The sequence below is a fragment of the Arabidopsis thaliana genome, chromosome 3 (genome assembly GCF_000001735.4).
Source record: "Arabidopsis thaliana chromosome 3, partial sequence".
Classification (NCBI taxonomy): domain Eukaryota; kingdom Viridiplantae; phylum Streptophyta; class Magnoliopsida; order Brassicales; family Brassicaceae; genus Arabidopsis; species Arabidopsis thaliana.
In genome coordinates, this window is record NC_003074.8 from 22,871,691 (window position 1) to 22,891,735 (window position 20,045).

A 20,045-nucleotide genomic window follows, 5' to 3' on the forward strand; every position below is an offset into this window, starting at 1 on the left:
CGTGGACACAACACAAGCATTACATAAATTTATGAACACTACAGTTGATAAAAGTAAAAGGTTCAACATTTTACGTTTTTCCTCCAGATATAGCAGAATTGTAATGAACTATATATTTTATAATAAAAAAACCTCCATGACATGAGAAAGACAGAGAGAGATACATAAGAACAACCCCAAGTTTATCGTCAGAGAAAACCCTAATTACAGATAACCATGGTTACAGAGACAAGGCCAAATCGGTGAGGTTTTCAAAATCAGTTTGATTTTTTTTTTTTAATTTTCAAGACAAGTTTGGGATACAAGCTCCTCCACCTTCACCACTTTGTTGTTGCTCTTTCCATATCCTTCCAGTGACTCGAAGTTTCAGCTCTTTCCTATCTCCACCTGAGAAGAAGAGAGCCATGTTTCTTTGTATAATTAGTCCATCATGACTGTCTCTAACTTTCCTGTGGCTGTCTCTTACGCTTCTTGGTGTTCCTTCCCATATCAGCTTCCGACCATAACCTCCCACTTCTAAACTGTAATTGTAGTTTCGAGCTTCTGTCTCGTCCCCCATGAAACGCAGGAACGCCATGTAGACTGGAGCCATTCCGAGCTGGAATGCCTCAAAGTGAAGACAGAAGTATTGACCGAAGCAGTGAAAGACCTGATTTTCATTTTTGAACCAGAAACAAAACCAAAACAGAGGAAACCTTGATAAGCATTAAAGTATATCAAGTCAACATGTATAGCGAGATGGAAGATTCACAATTCACAACCATAGATTAGATAAATAACTGGACCTTCTCTAGGAAAGCTAACTCGCAACAAAAGCAAAATTTGACTCAGCTGATCACATTACAGTTTATACCAGACAGATCAAATTTTATCACAAATATAATCCTATTACTTTAAACAAAGCCTCCTAACTTATCTAAGTGTATACTATGAAGCACGATTCATATGTACTTACAGTTAACATCCATGTGGCGTTTTCGACTTCACGAGGATTAGACTTGACATAACGATGGTTGAAAGTACACCCAGAATGCATATCCACCTTATGATCATCCCTCAGATGAGCAACTAAGAAAGGGATATCGCCCGTAACAGAACACTCGGATCCAGCATAAGGGCAGCTATAAGGTCTGAAGTTACATACAGTCTCATGTTTGAGCTTACTGTAATAAGGGAAGATTTCAGGACATCCAAGTGACATGTGTTTACAAGGTAGTTCAAGTGATTCGGCTACTTTTTCCAGTGCCAAACAACGGATATCACCGAGCTCTTGTCTACAAGTTGGGCAGCGGTTGTGAACCCTGGCTTTACAGGTTGAACACAACGTATGTCCATTGTGACACTGTAGGGAAATCAAATAATTGTCTATCTGTTATTCCATAATTCTCTAAAGAAACAATAAGAAGAATCTTAGAAACTATCAAAGCTATTGACAAAATTTAGTGACAATTGTTTCAATTGTAGCCATTAGTGAATGGATAAAACTAAATTTCAAGTTACAAGAGCAACACAACCACTGCTTCAACATCCATGATTCACATCATTAACTCAAAACCCTAAACAAAATCAACAAATTAAAGATCCGGGGAAACGAAATCAGAGAACAAGGGATTGAAAAGAAAGACCTGATGAATGGGAGGGTACATAGAATTGGTGCAGACAGGACATTCGAGAAGCTCATGAACACTGGTGGTGGTAGGGAGAAGCCCAGAAGCAGCAGCATTAACGTTGGTGGTGTTGTTATTAGTATGATGATGCTTGGAAACAGAAGCGTAGGAATGGCGATCTTGGTGGATCTCTTCATCATCTGTCACATCCATGGTTGATGTACAGTCCATGCTATCCAAATCCATTGAAGAAAGGTGGAGACTTTGATTGATCTTCGATCGAAACGAAAGATCAAAATCCGGAATTGAAGAAACACCACCGAAACAGGTCAACCCTCGTGAAGTGTTGTTAATTTTCAAAAACAAAAAAGATAGATGCTCTTCTTCATCAATTCTCTAGAGAGAGAGAGAGAGATAGTTGCCGTCAAATGAACCGGAAACGCTGATTTAAGATCGGACGGTCACAAAGGCGGCTGTGTTAAAGAGAGAATGTTATTTGGAAACAAATTGAATTATAAGAGATTCAGAAGAATTTACTGGATAGGGGAAAAATAATCATATTCTAATAATATACGTACAGTATATCCTCTCTCACTCAATGATTTCTTTGTTTTTAATTAAAGGGCCATGATCCAGTAGAGATGGGCCTAAATATGTACATGGTGCACATGATTGCTTCTTTTTTTTTATTCTAGATGTTTTTCTCTCTAGTGGGATTCTGTCTATCATTATTGTGTGTTCTTTTTTTACTTTTAATTCAAACAATTTCTTTTCCTTTGTACAAGAAAAATGATTTTCAACTTCTAAAATGACAGCTAAATTCAAAGATTCATGAAAAACATGCTCATCTTTCTGTTTACTTTAACAAAAACTTTAAGAGATGTATTTAGGTAAAATTAGACGGTTTAAGAATATGAAATTCATAAGAGGAATAATAAGTAATGGGATGTGGCTTGGGTTCAAAGTCACTTCAAAGACCAATGATAATGTAAATGAACATTTTACTCTTCTTCATCTCAAGCAAACTCTCACAATCTTAAAAGCAAATTATTCAATTAATAATTGCTTCTCATCAGTGATCGGTCTCATGAGTGATATCATCCTTAAACACACCACATAAAAGAAAAAGAAAAAAGCGAACAACAACGATCCATCCAGCTTCAATGATCTGTCGTTGCTTTTTAACAGAACATGTCAATTGTACTATTATCTTTCTGTTGGGTTTTGTGACTTTTGTCTGAGAAAAATATAAAGCTTCAAAGAATCTGGGACTTGACTTAAGAACTGTTTTCACAGCTACAAGAGATCACAAGCGGATCTGATTATTCATTCATCAAATATTCTTTAGCTTTTTACTCCTATTTGCATCAAACAATCAAATTTAAGGCACTACTGGATCAAAACTAGAAAGATTTTAGTTATTTGTTACCACTGGTTAGCCGATGTATCCCGGCACTTTTCATCATTGCCCTGAGCCAACTGCTGTGGATTAGTACCTTTTACTCGATTACTAAACAGTCTCTGGGATATTCTATCTTTAGCCGTTGTTTTCTTACGCCTTGTGGAAAAGGTTTGCTTCTTGTTTTTCTTTTCAGCAAAAACTCTATCAAACTCATCATCCATAGCATTCGATCTAGAAGTTGAGGCTATTGCCGCACCACGCAGAACTTCATGATTGTGTTCCTTAACCTTAACCTTAACAAGCTTTGCTCTTTTCCTCACCACTTCTTTGTCTTTCTCCCGGATATTCTTCAGAGCCTCTTTCGCTATTTGCCTAGCTAACTGATTAGGATCAGAATCTGAAGTTGTTTCATCCATAGACACATCCTGGTTGGTCCCTGAAGTTGAAGAAGTTTGGTTTTCACTCTCATCTAATGGAGATTCCTGGATTATGGTGTTTCCTTCATCATCCCGGGGTACAATGGGTCCGTGAAACGGACAGACTCTGAGATCTCTTCTCTGGCAAAGACCACCTTTCTTTAGAGAAGCACGGCATGGAGGTGTCTCTGTTCTCTCTTCTCTATACACGGTTGCCTGAAGATTCAATTCTGCTATTTTATCTGCTGGAATTATAGCATCTTGATCCACCCTGCCCCAGTGGCTCTCGATCTCTAAACCCCGGTAATTAGCTCGAACTTCCGTAGTTGATTCCCAATTAGTCAACTGTGATCCCCAATTCATCACAGGCGCTTCAGAAATTAGCTTGTCTCTAAGAGAGTTTCCACTGCTTCCAACTTTTTTAGTGTTCGACACTTTATTGGACCTAGCTTCTGATGTAGACTTCTTTGCTTCACCTGATGATGGTAAAGATGAATTCTCACTCTGCTGAGTTCTCATCACATGAGCCACGTTCTTGACTGAATCAGTTTTAACCTTGCCATCATCCTCCTCCCAGATATCTTCTTCTTCCTCGTTTGTTTCTTCATTACCGTGAATATCAGTCATTCTTGACATTGTAAAACCAGCTTCTTCCCATTTCTTTTTAGCTGCCAATATGTTATTCCTGATATCAATCAAGTCCTTCAACATGGAATCTCTCGTTCTGTTATCACTTACGTCAACCCTAATGAGAAGAGAGATCCCTTCTTGAACCGAGATCAGATGCTTTGTCACTAGAAGCTTGCACTGTTCCCTCAACACATCAAATACAATTCTGTTTTCACCAGTTTCTTCAACCTTTTCTGATTGTTTCAGTGAATCAAGACGAATTTGCCTCAGATGAGAACAACGGATCTCCTCAAAATCTTCCTCATCTAAGATCGCAAGTGGAACACCATCATCCCCTCTCCACTGAACAATTTCCATACACTCCTTGATTTCCTTTATCGTTACCTCAATCTCATACTTGAAGAGTCCAAAACTAACTCTCAAGGAATCAAACTTGTTCCGCAAAATCTCTTTTGTCTTCATCTCCCTCTCCTGTCTCTCTCGTTGAATCCGTGCAGCATTAGCCTGTAAATCAGGGAACTTTAACTTGAGGGTATTCTTAAGGTAATCAAACCCAAGTCTAAGCTCCTTGTAATGAAACCCAAAAGACAAATTCCACTTCTCCAAGAACTCAATAGCCTTTGAACGCAACGTAGTGGCAACAGCAGGTGGTGCAGGAAGAGGCAGATTGCTTCTAAACCCAATACTTAAACTCAAAAGCTGATCAAGATTCTCAATTATCAAAGTTCTAAAGAGCTTTGATCTCATGAATAGCTCGTCGATTATGAAAAGCGTCAGATATCGAACCTGTCAAAGAAAATTATCACCGCGTTATTTGACCAACAAACCTGATCAATCAACATTGACTAGTCCTTAAAAGAGCAAGTTTCAATGAATTGAACGGATCAGAAATTGTTCAAATAATGTGAAAAAAACCTGAGAGTGGTTATGTCTCATGAGCTCCATTAGGGTTTGCGAACTAAGTCGGACCTCCGAATCAGAATAGCGAACAATGGATTTGATCGCCTTGAGAAGCCTCGGGTCAACCTCTTGAGCAGTTGATTTCGTCGCTTTCTCTATCAACCCAATAACTTTCCCTCCGCCGTCATCTCTTCCTTCCATCGCCGGCAATCAGAAATTCAGATTTTCTTCTCCTTTCTAATTTCCGAAGAAGACGATATAAAAAGAAAACCGAAAAAGAAAAAATTAGATTTGTGTTGGTTTAATATTTGTACCCACTATAGTCGGTTTACTTGGTTAAACGAAATGACTTATTTACCCCTCTCTCCCCAATTGGTTCGAAGTAACGTATTTGCCCCTGTTTGTCTAACCTCTATTCACCAACTTAGATGGGTGTTAATGTAATTACGATAAATATCGTTTATATAGTTGATGTGAAGTTTTCCTCTTCCCACCAAAATCACTCAACACAGTCGAGAGAAGATGAAGATGATCCTGATGACGACGATGCAAAACGCTTTCTGGATTCTCTTGGTTTTTTCCATCTCAATGGCTTCTTGCTCCACGATTCCATCGCTTGTAGGTAAATAATCTGGTGATTCTGTTATACTTTTCCCGAGAAAAAATTGATTCTTTTTCTCTCATTTTCCTTCACTTTCTCGTTCGTTTTCCAGGTCCACAAATCGGAATCAACTACGGAGAATACAGCTCCAATCTTGAAGATAGTAGTAATCTTCGATTCCATTGTGTGATTCACGAGAACATCGAATCTTTTTAACTCTCAATGACTTTTTTTTGTTTGTTTTTCCAGGTCCAGTGATCGGAATCAACTATGGTCGTTACGGCTCAAACCTACCACCACCAGAAGCAATACCATCGCTAGTCAACTCTCTCTCCATCAAACATGTCAAAACCTTTGACTTGGATCCAAGAATCACCAAATCTTTCGCCAACACTGGAATCACTCTCTCCCTCTGTATCCCCAACGACAAGATCCCATCTCTAGCCACCAATCTCTCCGAAGCTGAATCAATCATCAGAAACTTCATCTTACCTTACCACAAGAACACAATCATCACAGCAATCTCCGTCGGAAACGAAGTCTCCTTACTCCCGCAATTCTCCAACCACCTAGTCTCAGCTATGGTCAACGTTCACAAAGCAATCAAGAGATACAGATTACACAAGAAGATCAAAGTCTCCACAACGCATTCTCTCGCGATTCTTTCCAGAAGATTCCCTCCTTCGACTGCTGTTTTCCATCAATCGATCGGTGATTCGGTTTTGGAACCACTCATAAGGTTTCTACAAAGAACAAATTCACCTCTCATGGTGAACGTTTACCCTTACCTCGCTTATAAACAATCATTCCCTTCGATTCCTCTGGATTTTGCTCTGTTTCAGCCGATGAACAGCCCCAGACGCCGGAGATACATAGATCCGTACACTGGAGTTGCATACACCAATCTGTTCGACATAATGCTGGATTCTGTTGACTCCGCCGTGAAATCCTTAGGGTTACCTGAAATTCCGGTGGTTGTATCGGAGATTGGGTGGCCGACGAGGGGAGATCCGGGTGAAACAGCTGCTAATTTGGAGAACGCTAGGGTTTTTAACCAACGGCTCGTTGAGCATCTGAGAAGAAGATGGAATAAAGTTCCGGTGTATATCTTTGCTCTGTTCGATGAAGACCAGAAAACTGGAAACGCCGTGGAGAAGCACTGGGGATTGCTTTACGGTAACGGATCGAGGAAGTATGATCTGAATTTCTCGCCGCCGATTTGAAGTTTGAACGGCGCAAAGATGGAAGAAGATTTATGAGGTAATGGGCCTATTGTTTTGTTTTATTATGGGTCTATTGAATTGTTTTTAGACCAGGCCAGTATTACGACATATTAATCCACCGGGCTTACTTGTAAATAATACAAAGTTGATAAAGAAATAATAAAAAGTGGAGATGATTGAAGGCTTGTGTCATGTTTTTCCTTTGTCCCATATGTCACGTGCAAGATGATAGATTCGTGGACTTGGAGTCAGTAATATCAATCAATCTAACAAAACATTTGTCCCGGAATAAATTGGAAATGCAAATTGTCATCATGTTACTGAAAGTTGTCCTATATTTTAAATTTAGTTTTAACAGTTTTATTTTATTTTTATATGAACGAAATAAAAATAAAATAAAAGAAGTGAGAGCCACTCTATTTACAAACCAATGAAAATAAATAAGGGTGGAAATATGGGAAAAATGGAAAGTAACGTTTTAATTGTGTTGATGGATAATGTGTATTTTATGATAGAAACAAATAAAATCACCTTGTTATAAGTTGTAAGGCTCCAAAATCACATTAAAACATATGCTAGTGAATTACCAATAATTTGACAAATATGTTAAATTCACATAATTTATTGAGAGAATGGAAATCATGACTCGTGACTCATGACTAATGACTAATGAGTGAGTCTTGTTGTTGTATATAGAGACTATATATTCATCTGAATAATAAGTTTCTAGAAGGCTGAATTTTGATAAGAGGAGCATAAAAATGACTGATCACACATCGCCCACTAAATACGCAAGTGAGTGAGTGATCGGAGATATTTACGGAGGAAAGAGCGGGAAGGGAGTGGGTATAAAATTGGTGGCTCGTTCGGTGGTTGCATTATTCTGTCCATGTGGGCCAACGTACCGCACTTTGTCTCTGTATCCGTCATTGAGGATTTTTTTGTTTATTTTATTTTCCCATCTCACTTATGATTTTTGTTATTATTAATGATTAGTGATTTGTTACTTACTGAAGCAATTATTTTGTCAAAATAGAGACTGCTTCACATAACACATAAAACCAAGAACTGGTGTCGGATATTCACACTCTCTCATTCACATGGAGAACCAAAAACCAAGAACATACGTCCATCTTGCATTAACGATACCGTGTGTCGTTTACGATAGGCACAATATATACATATATGTACGCTCATACCAAAAATATCGAGATGCACTAACCAATGCCATATATAACATGAGCATTGAGCACAATAGTAGGATGAGTTATGAAAAGAAGGAAAAAAATAATCGCTACTAATCCAAAGCAAGATGAGAAGATACATTGAATTTCACTTTAAAACGAGCACTTAAGCTAGTGAATTACCAATAATTTCATTTTGGTTTAAGAAATTTCAAAGGACAAAAGCACCTTTAAGATTCACTTCTCTTTGACTTTTGACAGTACAGAAGTACTAGTACAATATTTAATCTAGGGATCTTCATGAATGATGACTAATGAGTAGTATGATAGTCGATGATGATAACAATGTTTGATAATTTGCTTTGTCAATTTTCTCCCAAAAAGTCTTTGGGAATAAATCAGTCAACTCAAGCTCAAAATCTAACACGCGCGAGACAAAAACCCGACCCGTGACCCGACCAAGTCATAAGCGACCCGGAAACCTTGTTGCTGTATGTTTCCAATGATTGACAAACTCCCCATAGTTCCGGCAAACGCAAAACAGAACCGTCCTTCAGTGTTAACCGGGATCAGATAATTACTCGCCGGAAGCGAAACCTCTCCGCCTCCGAAATGAAACACAACCGTCGGAACCTTCACAGTCGTCATTCCCGAGAGATCAAAACACGTGTCGAACAAAGAATACGATGGAGCACGTTTCAGCTTCGTAGCACCAAGTCTAAAAGCGTCTCTAAGCGCTACGTAAGCAGGTTGCGTCAGCCGAGTAACCGAAGTACCGGAATCTATAATGACACCGCCGTTTCCGGTGGCGTCAAGCTTGAACTGCGACTCCGAAACGCCGGGAACGCGCGAACCACCAACGCTGATTCCAAGAAGCTGCAAGTAATAAAACGTGTCGAGTTTCGGGTTCGTTAGTAACGGCGTGAAAACAGAGGTTTTCGGAACGGCGGCGTTTCCAAACACGATTGTTGACGGTGGTTTAGAAGAAGAACCGGAACTCGTCCGGTCAACCAAACAGTAAGAGAATTTTCCGTTATAACGGTTTTTCGTCTGCGACGGGAAAGATAACCCACCACGGCCCAAGCCCAAAAGCCCAGCCGCACCAACGAACAAGCCTTCGTTATCGTGACCGCATCCTAACGGCACGTGATCAACACGCGCTCCATGAAACGTCAGCGTTTCAGTTGAGAAATCTCCTTCGGTGAATGATCCGTCACCGTACGATACTTGGTAGAGACAAGTCTTGCTTCGACGAGTGACACATTCCGACGAGTCGTCTAGTCTCCGGCAAAGGCGAGATCCACATGGTACGGTGGCGAAAGTTTTGGATTTCTTCGGGTCAAAAATGGCGTCGGTCTGGTTGTAACAGGCTTTGCAAGGAGAGCATTGGAGCCAAACGACGTCGCTTCCTGTGTCGAGCACCATGTAAACGTTAGTCGCCGGAGTTCCAACACCTAACCTCATAAAATACTCTCCGCTTCCTTGTGAGAGGCCAGAGATAACTGCGCCGCTAAATCCACCGGCGGTACGTGGAGTTCTTTTCGTAGCATTTCGTCCGGTTGATACGGCGGCGAGGCTGGTAATAGATTTGACGCGGAGAGAGTCTCGTTGGAGACGGAGGTTGAAGAGGTCCGCCGGAGATGCGTCGGAGAAGGAAGACAGAGCATCCACGTGTGATAAATGGACAGAGAGTGAAGTTGTGGACTCGGATAAAGATTCATCAGTTAAAGATTCGGACTCGGGCCATGAGAGTGTTGCGGAAGAAGGAAGAGTGTTGACGACAAGAGTTTGGTATTGGGAAGAAGCAGAGGAGGTGAAGAAGAGAACGGCAAAGACGGAGAAGGCGAGGGTATTCAAGACTTTGCGCTCCATTGGAAATGAAAATATGAGGATTTTAACTATTGTCACATGGATCTTATATAGACTATAGTCTGTCTATCTATCTACTCAAAAGTATACAAAGGCAAAATGAAGCTCGTGTGTGAAAGCACATAGTTTACTTTAATTATGTAATAACGACTTTGTTTTTTCTTTCTTTTTCTTTATCATTACCAAATTATTGACTTTATTCCCCATTTCCTACTGACGAAGTAATGGAGTTCTAATTTTGTAGCTTGGAATATATAAGATTATTGGGTGAGACGGTGCAAATTGGTTCCATGGTCTAGTGGTCAGGACATTGGACTCTGAATCCAGTAACCCGAGTTCAAGTCTCGGTGGAACCTTTAAATTAGAATTTTTTTGTTTCCATTGTACACTTTTAGTATTCTTGATGAGACTTTAGCCCATATTTTTTGGGGGCAGGGTGGGGCTTCAAGACATAGCCAAAAAATGTCTAAGAGGCCACTGAGAATTATCTCTAAAGCATTTGAGTTATGCAATAAGCCAATAACCAATAAGGATAGATAAACTATGTGGGCTCGTTGAGTTTATGTACTTAAGGCCTGATATCTCCCTTCATGGGTTGTAAAATTTGGAGTCCATCATATTAAGGATTACCGGAACTAGCAGTTTGGCAATTTAGTTGGATTTAATAGTTTGGAGATTTTGTGTGAAGCAAGCATACAGAAACTATGAAGATAATACTTGGGGTTTGTATATTTTTGAAGGGTTCTTTACTTATTTTATAGAAGAAATACGACGCTTGCTAAATATAGCACGAAATATTTCAAAAGTCTGCATAAAATTCGAGGAAAGCTCCATTTCTAAAATTAAAAAACGAAATTTTATGATATACTTGTTAATTGAAAAAATCAGTTTAATTTATTTGCTTAACGAGATAATAGAATAACTAAGAAACTTAAAAACCAGTGGAAGGAGAAGTAGGTGGCACACATGCTCCATAATTGATATTAAATTTTTGCCAGTATTGGATTTTAAAAACTCTTTAGAAAACAAAAAAAGTGGAAACTTGAGGAGAAGAGATAGCTAATGAACAAATGAGAATGGGAGCATGAACACGAAAGCCCCTATCTACTAATCTAGTCTAGTTTATTAATTAGTTACACCTAATCGCCTCCATTTCTCATTGTCATCTCCCAATAATTTCGGTTTCTAAAGTCCATAGCCTATATAACTCATCCTCACTTGGTCCCTACCCTCTCTCAATTCTTTTCATATTAATCCCCTATAATTTCACTGACATATTCATGTTTCTAGCACAATAATATGTTATAGTTAAACATTTATTGTTAGAGTGTTTAGTTGCTATATAGTGTTAATTTTCAATATACCAGAAAAGATTTAAACGTTTACAAGTAAAAACTTAACCAGAACCAGAAGGTTTATATATGCAGGGACAAATAATGGGGGAAGAAGAGAAATTGAGGCCCATCTTCGCAGAGTCTGATCAAGAGATCATGTGATATATCTATCTTTATGGTCCCCTCTGCTCTTATATTATTATTCACCTTTTTCACATCAATCTAAAACTGAATTTATCACTCACTCACGGATTCACTCAAAGCTACACATAAATTTTAATTTATAGTGTATAATTGAATCCAGAATCAAACATATATATGTGCATTGTTTTTGTCTTTTGGCTGTTCTTTACTTTCCATTTATAATGATAACAAATCGATCAATATCCCTTGTCGAAATTGTGATGTAACATTCACATTTGATTAACTGAATAAAAATGAAAACAATAAATATAGATTGGTATATCCTTGGAGTCATACCTAACTATTTTTAAACAAATTTAATAAAAGAGAACATTAATGGACGAAAACACAGAATCTCACCTAAGTTAGTCCTATATTGGTCAGAGGAACAATGTTTGGTTTTTTTCATAACTACTGGATTTAAATGTGGTGCCATGCAAGTATCATTAATGTTGTTTTAACAGTGTATTGATTGTATCAAACATTAGTCTTGACTCTTGAACTCGTTCAATGAGATTGTTTTTATATAAAGAAAACGTACGGAGTCTTTTAAATAGTATACTTTGGTAAAAGGATCTCGAAAAGATTCTCCCAGATGGGAGCTTGACCTTACGGTTAAGTGGGAGTGAAGTAGGTCGAAAGCGACCCTTGGGACTGTACGGACGATTTTATTAGAATTACCAAAATACCCCTTAATAATTGACAATTCCTGCGACCTGCGTGAGTCTCCACTTCAGGTTTGGGATCGAAGAAGCGGAGAAAAGAGCCAAAGAGTGCGAATGATATGATTACACCATTTGCATTTCTTTTAGATGTGTCTAATGCAGAAGTCCCAACTTTTTCATATTTGGAAAGTTTCTATAATTCAACTCTTATTCTTTTTTCTCTTTTTTTTTGTGTGTATACACTATGAACCATCAGATTTGAGCAAATAATTAATCTGATCTATAACGAATGGATAATAATACGTATGAAATTTCTACAAAATATTTATGGCTATTTTTTTTTTTTCAATGAATTTGTGGCTAATATTTATCAACCTATATCGATAACCTATATATTGAAAATTATATCAACCTATATATTGTTGAGAAAATAAAGAACAAATAACCTTATCGATATATACTACAAAAGTAATGATCATATCTTATGTTCCAAATAAACTGTAATCATACGGAGTACAAAAAAGACATTTAAAAAAAAAAACGTAATCATTTGAGCCAAATAAACTGTAAACATGTTAAATATACACACATGCCTGTATTTTACGATTATATATACATGTCGTGCTAATTAGTTTTGTTATTTAATTAATAACATGGAATATAAAAGTTTGAATCCGAATGGCGAGACATGGATATCACTAATACAAACTACTAAAATTTTAAGTAATTGTATAGTACAAAAATAGTTTTTTTTTTCAAATACTTTTTAAGTTTTTTTTGCACGTAATGCTTTCATAATTTAATTTCATCAAAAGGAAAACATTTCCCTGTTACGTATGGAAACAAGGAAGGATCTGATTACTTACCCTAATCGAATCAACGGATCCGATGCATACCGCATGGGGCATACGCATAGAGAGCTTTTAATTTGTAGATTAGTATTATTGACTATAAAGATAATCATAATTATTGGTCATTAGCAAACTTAGAGTTTTAAGACACCTTACCCTTTAAGTGGAGGGAAGAGTCGTTTTTATGATTTTAGCACAGCTTAAAATTATTGTTTACTATTGTCTAACAAGACCTATGCTAAGATTTATTAAAATAATTACCCCTAAAATGCTCTTGTTAAGGCTCCACCAAAATCAAAAGAAAACAATAAATAAGTTTCTGCTTATATAAAACTCTACAAATTTCTGATGTTACGTATATTGTATACTCGTTATAAGCAATTAGGCATAATGGAAGACAGGGACGAAATGTGGTGTACGGTCAAATAGTAAAATTGTACAAAATAAGTTTGGTTTGTGGAAAGTTTGAAAGTTCAATTATTGCAAGAGGTTGAAGGTAAATACGACAGTTGGAATCAAATGTTATTTGCTTGACTGGGTTATCAACCTAAGCAAGAAATTTGGTTCTTAAAACAATCTAAACATATTGGTTTGATTAGTACTTCTTAATCTTTCTGCAATGATAAGTAGTGTACTGTTGATAACCATAACCTTATAGTAGAAGATAGGACCATGTTGGTATTTTTCCACAACTTTTCCTTCTCTTTTTACAATTCATAACAAATGAATACTGTCGATTAGTTCAATATATAAATATAAGTAATACAAATATTCCTATATTCTTGTAAAATGACGTGGTGACTATGACTAAACAGGTGATTAAGTATATTATCAAATATATCAATGGAATATAACAGTGATTAAGAAGAATAAACAAAATTAAAAGATTTTGTGGAATGGATTCCACTAAACCACTACGCAATTTAAAAATAAAAATACTTAACTAATGTATAGTTATTTATTCCCATCCATGCGTTCATATTCACTTTGAATGATCATATTCGTAATCCTATTTATTTATTTTACTATTTGAACCTTTTGTGTGTATAAATAATTTCAACTAGAGAGAATATCCGCAGCAGCTCGTTAAATTAGTCATTGAATTAAAAAAAGATATTCAAATTTTCACCCAAGAAAAACGAACGCAACTAAAATGACGTTCAAATTTGGCATCATCTTTAGGTGTATATTATTGTGAGAGATATGCAAGCATGAAATCTCATGCAGGATAAGAATCATTGTTAAATTTATTTTAATTCCGTTATATTTATGGTAATATCATCCTATTACCTTTTCTAAAATTATGTTTCACTCTTTAGTTCAACCTTTGGTGATGAAATTCGATTCTTTCATATCTCGTCTCCGCTTTGCAAGGATTTGTCCGTACAATAATCATATGCACTATTTTAATTATTTTTTTGTTGGGTGGGATTCAAAAAAGTTTTTTTTACCCCTCTATCAGCTAGTTAGAGAAGTGAGACTATATATGATTCCAATCAATAATACATCACATCTATATTTCGTCTTGTAACGCGGCCACATAATCTTCATCAACGAAGCTTGAATGTTGTAATAGTGTTTCACTATCAACAACACACATTTGTAGGCCTTATGTAATTAGCGAGAGAACTCTACAGTCTACACTATAACTTTGAGTGGAAATAAATACTCGTATATGGTAACATAAAAATACTATGAACTTATGATTATACAAACTTGTAAGTAAAAAAGAGTGGTAAGGCTATGTAATATCGTCGACGTTTTCTAGGTAAATCTTAAGCTATAAAAAAGATTTTGAAACCCAAATAGTATCGAGTGATAGCATTAGTCTCATCGGGTGGTTACAAGCCAACATTGATTCGTGTTGCAAATTTTATTAAATACAAGGGTGTACACAAATCAAAACGCAATAATATTTTTGGATCATAGTCTTTCTTCACTATCATTGGGAAAAATAAAATAAAATAAGAAAAATAGCGATAGAATTTCCTCTGTAAATGAGCAAAATTGGTAGGACAAGTCAGCATTTGACACGTGTCGGTCATGAATACGACTAAACAGCGTGGCAATTTCTCTTACTCTGACGTGTCCATGTGGGGACCACTTTCTCCTCCGACACTTCGGCATGGCTTTCTCAACTTTTTATCACTCTTCTTCACCATTCTCATTTACTAAGCGCGTGTCTCCCACCTCTATCCGATTTAATTTTTTAAATTTGACGTTTCAAAAGTTCCTTCTATAAAAGCAATTAACGATAATTATATGAAATCCGTAAACATGAATTTTTCAAATAATTTCGATTTTTGATTTGCTAAGATTAAAAGCGCGTGAAAGAAAAAAAAGAATACAGCATGAACACCAGCGACTCAGAACTGACTCGGCACGTGGTAACATAAAACTCACACGCTTCCCAAGACGCTCGTCCCATAAAGAGTCATGGCTGTGACCTTGTGCGAGTGTGGGTGTAGCCATAGCCTTTGTGGGTCCTAAATAAAAAAAACGATCAATGGCATAATGTGTAATTAACTCACATTCCACAGTGTTAAATAAAAATTAAATCTGTAACGGAAAAAACAATCTATCTGATGTTACACAAAAAAAAAAAATAACGGAAAAAAGAAAATGTGGCCGGGGTTTAATAGAGAAGCCGACACGTTTGCCTGCCACGATCCAGACACAAGACGATGTGGGTAACGGCACCGTCAAGTGCTAACGGCAACGGGGTCATCAGTAAAAAGGGCAATTTAGGGATATAGAGTAAAGTCATAAGCTTATTTATTACTATCGTCTTGATCGGACGGCTGAGATTTGCCCTCTCCTTTAAATGCACCGTACGTTTTTTTTTTACATAATAAAATGTAATTAGTTCATAAGCAATTCCCAAAACGCCGCGTGACCCTTCGTTTGCCTTTGAATACAATTTGTTTTATTTTAGCGCATTTAATATATTTGAGTTTCCTTTTTAGCGATGACATGATAAAACAAAAAACAACAATTTTAGAAAACATTTAATTAAATGAATAGAAAAATAGGGAGATTCAACTGAAGTTACTGTGGGTGGAAATGACAGGTCTCCAGGATCTGAACTAAGAGAAAGTCTCTCTATATTTTGATATATAGAGAGAGATAAAGAAGGAGAGAGTGTGAATATATGTATGTGCATGATACTGTGAGACTTCTTCAGTAAAGGAAGCAGCTTTGGTTTGCTGCGGATCGGGATAAAAACGGCGAGAAGTTTGTGATTGTTGAAGCAAAACAACACGGAATCTGAAAGGAAAGGAGAAGACAAAAAAAAAAAAAGATTTTAAGAGGAAGAGAGAGAGAGATCGGTTTCGTGGCTGACGGAAAAAAAAAGGGGAGAGATTTAGTTTTATCCAACAGTGCCTGAATTACGTTCTGCAATCAATACGGACATAACCGTCCGTTGTGTCCTGTTTATAAAGTTTTGCTTTTTTTATTTTCTCCATTGATGGGTCTTTTCTTTCTTCTCTCTCTCGTGTTTCTTTCATGGGGTTAAGACTAGTGTTTACCGCGTGAAGGTTTTTTTTTCTTTCTATTTTCTTTCATTTCCTCTCCTTCTACTTCTTCTTCTCCAGTTCTCATCTGGGTTCTTCAATGGCGAGTGTTGAAGGTGATGATGATTTCGGAAGTTCTTCGTCAAGTGAGTAGTAAAAGGCTGAGACTTTAGAAAGTTTTGTTTTTTTTTTTGTTTCTAACAGTGACTCTGTTTGGGGTTTTACTCTGTAGAATCAAAATCAGCTTTGTAAAGTTTCGATTTTTTTTTCTTTCATTTTCTCGGGAGACGAGCTTAGAAAGAAATAGAAAAAACCCCAACTTTCTTATTTTTCTCGTATAGCTTCAAAGTTCACATTTTTGTTATAGTTTTGCCGCGGAAATGTGACTGTTAGGGTTTTGTTGTTGTTTGATTTTAGGGTCTTATCAAGATCAACTATACACAGAGCTATGGAAAGTTTGTGCAGGTCCATTAGTGGAAGTTCCTCGTGCTCAAGAGAGAGTTTTCTACTTCCCTCAGGGTCACATGGAACAAGTATATACCCACCCAAAAATCATCTCTTTTTACCCCAATTTTTCTTTTTCCATTCTCTTTCTAAATTCTGGGTTTTTTTGCAGCTTGTGGCGTCAACTAATCAAGGAATCAATTCAGAAGAAATACCTGTTTTTGATCTTCCTCCAAAGATACTTTGTCGAGTTCTTGATGTCACTTTAAAGGTAAAGTTGGATCATAAATGTTAAAATGTTTTATTTCCCCTGAATCTGTTAACTAAATTTTGATTTATAGGCGGAGCATGAAACAGATGAGGTTTACGCTCAGATCACATTACAACCAGAGGAAGATGTAAGTTCTTAAAAAAAAAACTCAACTTTATTTCAGTGAGTGTTAATTTATATTGATTGGAATTGATTTCAATTTACTGTTTTGTTTGCAGCAAAGTGAACCAACAAGTCTTGATCCACCTATTGTTGGACCAACTAAGCAAGAGTTTCATTCGTTTGTTAAGATTTTAACGGCTTCAGATACAAGCACTCATGGTGGATTCTCTGTTCTTCGTAAACACGCCACTGAATGCTTGCCTTCTTTGGTAAATATATTCTTAAAGAAACCTTCTCAATTCAAGAAACTTTAGCTTGAATTCTCACTCCAATTTTACACTTTTTAGGATATGACACAAGCTACTCCTACTCAAGAACTTGTGACTAGAGATCTTCATGGCTTTGAATGGAGGTTTAAGCATATATTCAGAGGTATTGATTCTAATCTTGGTGTGTTTTTGTGAAACTGTGTTTGGACTAAATGAGACATTGACTCATTGAGTGCCGTTTTTGGTTTAGGACAACCACGGAGGCATTTGCTTACTACGGGTTGGAGTACATTTGTATCCTCGAAAAGACTTGTAGCTGGAGATGCTTTTGTGTTCTTGAGGTACTTTTGAAATTGAAACTTTATTCACTGGTCTTGTTTAGTTTCATGAACCTAAATGTAATGCCTTTGTGTTTTTCAGGGGTGAGAATGGGGATTTACGGGTTGGAGTGAGACGATTAGCTCGGCATCAAAGCACAATGCCTACTTCGGTTATTTCAAGTCAGAGCATGCATTTGGGAGTTCTTGCTACAGCTTCTCATGCTGTGCGTACAACAACAATCTTTGTTGTCTTTTACAAGCCTAGGTATATAGTAATGTTCTTTAGATGATTTTGCTTTATATACATAGATGGTTTAGGACTCTTTGATTGAAGAAAAGTTTTCTCTCTTTGCAGGATAAGCCAATTCATAGTTGGGGTGAACAAGTATATGGAAGCTATAAAGCATGGATTTTCTCTCGGTACCCGATTCAGAATGAGGTTTGAAGGAGAAGAGTCTCCTGAGAGAATGTAAGAATCCATTTTCTCTGATCATTTCTTTTTTGTCAGTGTTCTTGATTCTGAAACCTGGAACGTCTTCAGATTTACTGGTACGATTGTGGGAAGTGGAGATCTATCTTCACAATGGCCAGCTTCTAAATGGAGGTCATTGCAGGTTCAGTTAACCATTCCACGTTCTTACATTTTAGTGTTTTACTTATTACGTGGTCTTTATATAACGTTTTTGTCTTGGTCTTTCTTAGGTACAATGGGATGAGCCAACAACAGTTCAGAGACCAGATAAAGTCTCACCATGGGAGATAGAGCCTTTCTTGGCAACTTCCCCAATTTCAACTCCTGCTCAACAACCACAATCGAAATGCAAGCGGTCAAGACCCATCGAGCCATCAGTTAAAACACCAGCCCCACCTAGTTTCTTGTACAGCCTCCCTCAGAGCCAAGATTCCATTAATGCATCCCTTAAACTGTTTCAAGATCCATCACTTGAGAGAATTTCAGGTGGATACTCCTCAAACAACAGCTTCAAACCCGAGACTCCTCCTCCTCCAACGAATTGTAGCTATAGGTTGTTTGGATTTGATCTCACAAGCAATTCTCCTGCTCCAATCCCTCAAGACAAGCAACCGATGGATACTTGTGGAGCTGCCAAGTGTCAAGAACCCATCACTCCAACCTCAATGAGTGAGCAGAAGAAGCAACAAACATCAAGAAGTCGAACTAAAGTAATTTTCTTTATCAACTCATATAATAACATAGCAACAATGTTTTGAAAATCTGATTTCTTTGATCTTGGATTGAAAAAGGTGCAAATGCAAGGCATTGCGGTTGGTCGTGCGGTTGATTTAACACTGTTGAAATCTTACGATGAACTGATTGATGAGCTTGAGGAGATGTTTGAGATTCAAGGACAGCTTCTTGCCCGAGACAAATGGATCGTTGTCTTCACTGATGATGAAGGAGATATGATGCTTGCTGGTGATGATCCGTGGAAGTAAGTTCTAAAATAACAGAGTTAAACATTTCCGGTTTAGCTCAAATCAGTTAAATGTGAACTTAAACCGGAACTGATTTTGCAATGTTCTGTTGTGTGGGATTGTGCAGTGAGTTTTGCAAGATGGCAAAGAAGATATTTATATATTCGAGCGATGAGGTTAAGAAAATGACAACGAAACTGAAGATTTCTTCGTCGTTAGAGAATGAGGAATATGGTAATGAATCATTCGAAAATCGTAGTAGGGGGTGAGAGTTTTAGCTGTTAATTAAGGTTAATTCGGCGACGTCGTTTTAGTGCGTAAGTGTCTAAAGACTTTTTTTTTAGTCTGTGTATATAAAGTCTTGTCCTCTTTTTCATGTCAATTTTTCAAGTTGGCGATTTAATATTTCGGTTTTGGGACAGTGGTTGATGGGGCGGTTTTACATCTTTTATGTGTATGTACTTGTTCCATAACCATTCAATTTTCAAAACCAAGTACATTCAATTAGTTATGGGTTCAAAGATTATATTTCTAATCAATAATTAAGGCTTAAAAAAAAAAAAACTACAGTATTAGAGAAGAATACAAAATACGTGAAGGCGTGGAAATCAACGCGGCGGGCATCATATGAAAGTCATGGAAAAGTAAAGGAGTCAAACGACTAGTTAAGATTCTCTTTTGGAGTTGGTAAAAATATTTGTGGATTAATGAACTTCTAGGATATAGTGTTATTAGAAAATTGAACTGAAATCGAAAAAAATGAAAACTAAACTTTGGAAGTTCATGTTATCGTGCCAAAAATAAGTCTCCATGATGTTCTCTATA

At 37.1% G+C, this 20,045-nt stretch overlaps 7 protein-coding genes and 1 non-coding gene across 10 annotated transcripts; 3 read left to right on the forward strand and 5 right to left on the reverse strand.

The window, feature by feature from the left end:
• Positions 1–6: 6 nt before the first annotated feature.
• Positions 7–2,143, reverse strand: AT3G61790 (Protein with RING/U-box and TRAF-like domain). Its single transcript, NM_116044.4, has 3 exons — positions 1,626–2,143; positions 956–1,342; positions 7–649 (listed from the first exon to the last, which is right to left on the reverse strand). The coding sequence occupies exons 1-3, from the start codon at positions 1,851–1,853 to the stop codon at positions 284–286; spliced, it is 981 nt and encodes a 326-aa protein (NP_567118.1). The 5' UTR covers positions 1,854–2,143; the 3' UTR covers positions 7–283.
• A 529-nt stretch (positions 2,144–2,672) lies between these two features.
• AT3G61800 (ENTH/VHS protein) lies at positions 2,673–6,977 on the reverse strand. 2 transcript variants are annotated; one of them, NM_001340128.1, is made up of 3 exons: positions 5,314–6,927; positions 4,971–5,192; positions 2,865–4,841 (listed from the first exon to the last, which is right to left on the reverse strand). In NM_001340128.1, the coding sequence occupies exons 2-3, from the start codon at positions 5,154–5,156 to the stop codon at positions 3,033–3,035; spliced, it is 1,995 nt and encodes a 664-aa protein (NP_001326668.1). In that variant the 5' UTR covers positions 5,157–5,192; positions 5,314–6,927; the 3' UTR covers positions 2,865–3,032. The 2 variants fall into 2 exon arrangements, with proteins under 2 accessions (NP_191739.1, NP_001326668.1); NM_116045.3 differs by having other exon boundaries at positions 2,673–4,841; positions 4,971–6,977.
• On the forward strand, positions 5,478–6,860 carry AT3G61810 (Glycosyl hydrolase family 17 protein; the record flags this gene model as incomplete). Its single annotated transcript, NM_116046.2, has 3 exons — positions 5,478–5,577; positions 5,669–5,722; positions 5,806–6,860. 3 exons carry the CDS (start codon positions 5,478–5,480, stop codon positions 6,777–6,779), a joined length of 1,128 nt encoding a protein of 375 aa, NP_191740.1. The 3' UTR covers positions 6,780–6,860.
• A 1,052-nt stretch (positions 6,978–8,029) lies between the features above and the next one.
• AT3G61820 (Eukaryotic aspartyl protease family protein) lies at positions 8,030–10,085 on the reverse strand. Its single transcript, NM_116047.3, has one exon. It carries the CDS (start codon positions 9,833–9,835, stop codon positions 8,384–8,386), a length of 1,452 nt encoding a protein of 483 aa, NP_191741.1. The 5' UTR covers positions 9,836–10,085; the 3' UTR covers positions 8,030–8,383.
• Positions 10,086–10,116: 31 nt separating this feature from the next.
• On the forward strand, positions 10,117–10,188 carry AT3G61825. The gene has a single exon. It is a non-coding gene; the product is annotated as a tRNA-Gln (tRNA).
• Positions 10,189–14,940: 4,752 nt separating this feature from the next.
• On the reverse strand, positions 14,941–15,033 carry AT3G61826 (uncharacterized protein; the record flags this gene model as incomplete). The annotated part of the gene is made up of 1 exon (NM_001125410.1): positions 14,941–15,033. The coding sequence occupies one exon, from the start codon at positions 15,031–15,033 to the stop codon at positions 14,941–14,943; it is 93 nt and encodes a 30-aa protein (NP_001118882.1).
• Positions 15,034–15,500: 467 nt separating this feature from the next.
• AT3G61829 (uncharacterized protein) lies at positions 15,501–15,632 on the reverse strand (the record flags this gene model as incomplete). Its single annotated transcript, NM_001125412.1, has 1 exon — positions 15,501–15,632. The coding sequence occupies one exon, from the start codon at positions 15,630–15,632 to the stop codon at positions 15,501–15,503; it is 132 nt and encodes a 43-aa protein (NP_001118884.1).
• A 566-nt stretch (positions 15,633–16,198) lies between these two features.
• On the forward strand, positions 16,199–19,765 carry ARF18 (auxin response factor 18). Of its 2 annotated transcripts, NM_116048.3 has the most exons (13): positions 16,199–16,526; positions 16,798–16,913; positions 16,997–17,095; positions 17,166–17,222; positions 17,314–17,466; positions 17,545–17,629; positions 17,717–17,807; positions 17,887–18,051; positions 18,142–18,255; positions 18,328–18,400; positions 18,489–18,968; positions 19,050–19,237; positions 19,348–19,765. In NM_116048.3, the coding sequence occupies exons 1-13, from the start codon at positions 16,481–16,483 to the stop codon at positions 19,487–19,489; spliced, it is 1,809 nt and encodes a 602-aa protein (NP_567119.1). In that variant the 5' UTR covers positions 16,199–16,480; the 3' UTR covers positions 19,490–19,765. The 2 variants fall into 2 exon arrangements, with proteins under 2 accessions (NP_567119.1, NP_001327870.1); NM_001340129.1 differs by lacking the exon at positions 16,199–16,526 and having other exon boundaries at positions 16,578–16,913; positions 19,348–19,745.
• Positions 19,766–20,045: the final 280 nt, after the last annotated feature.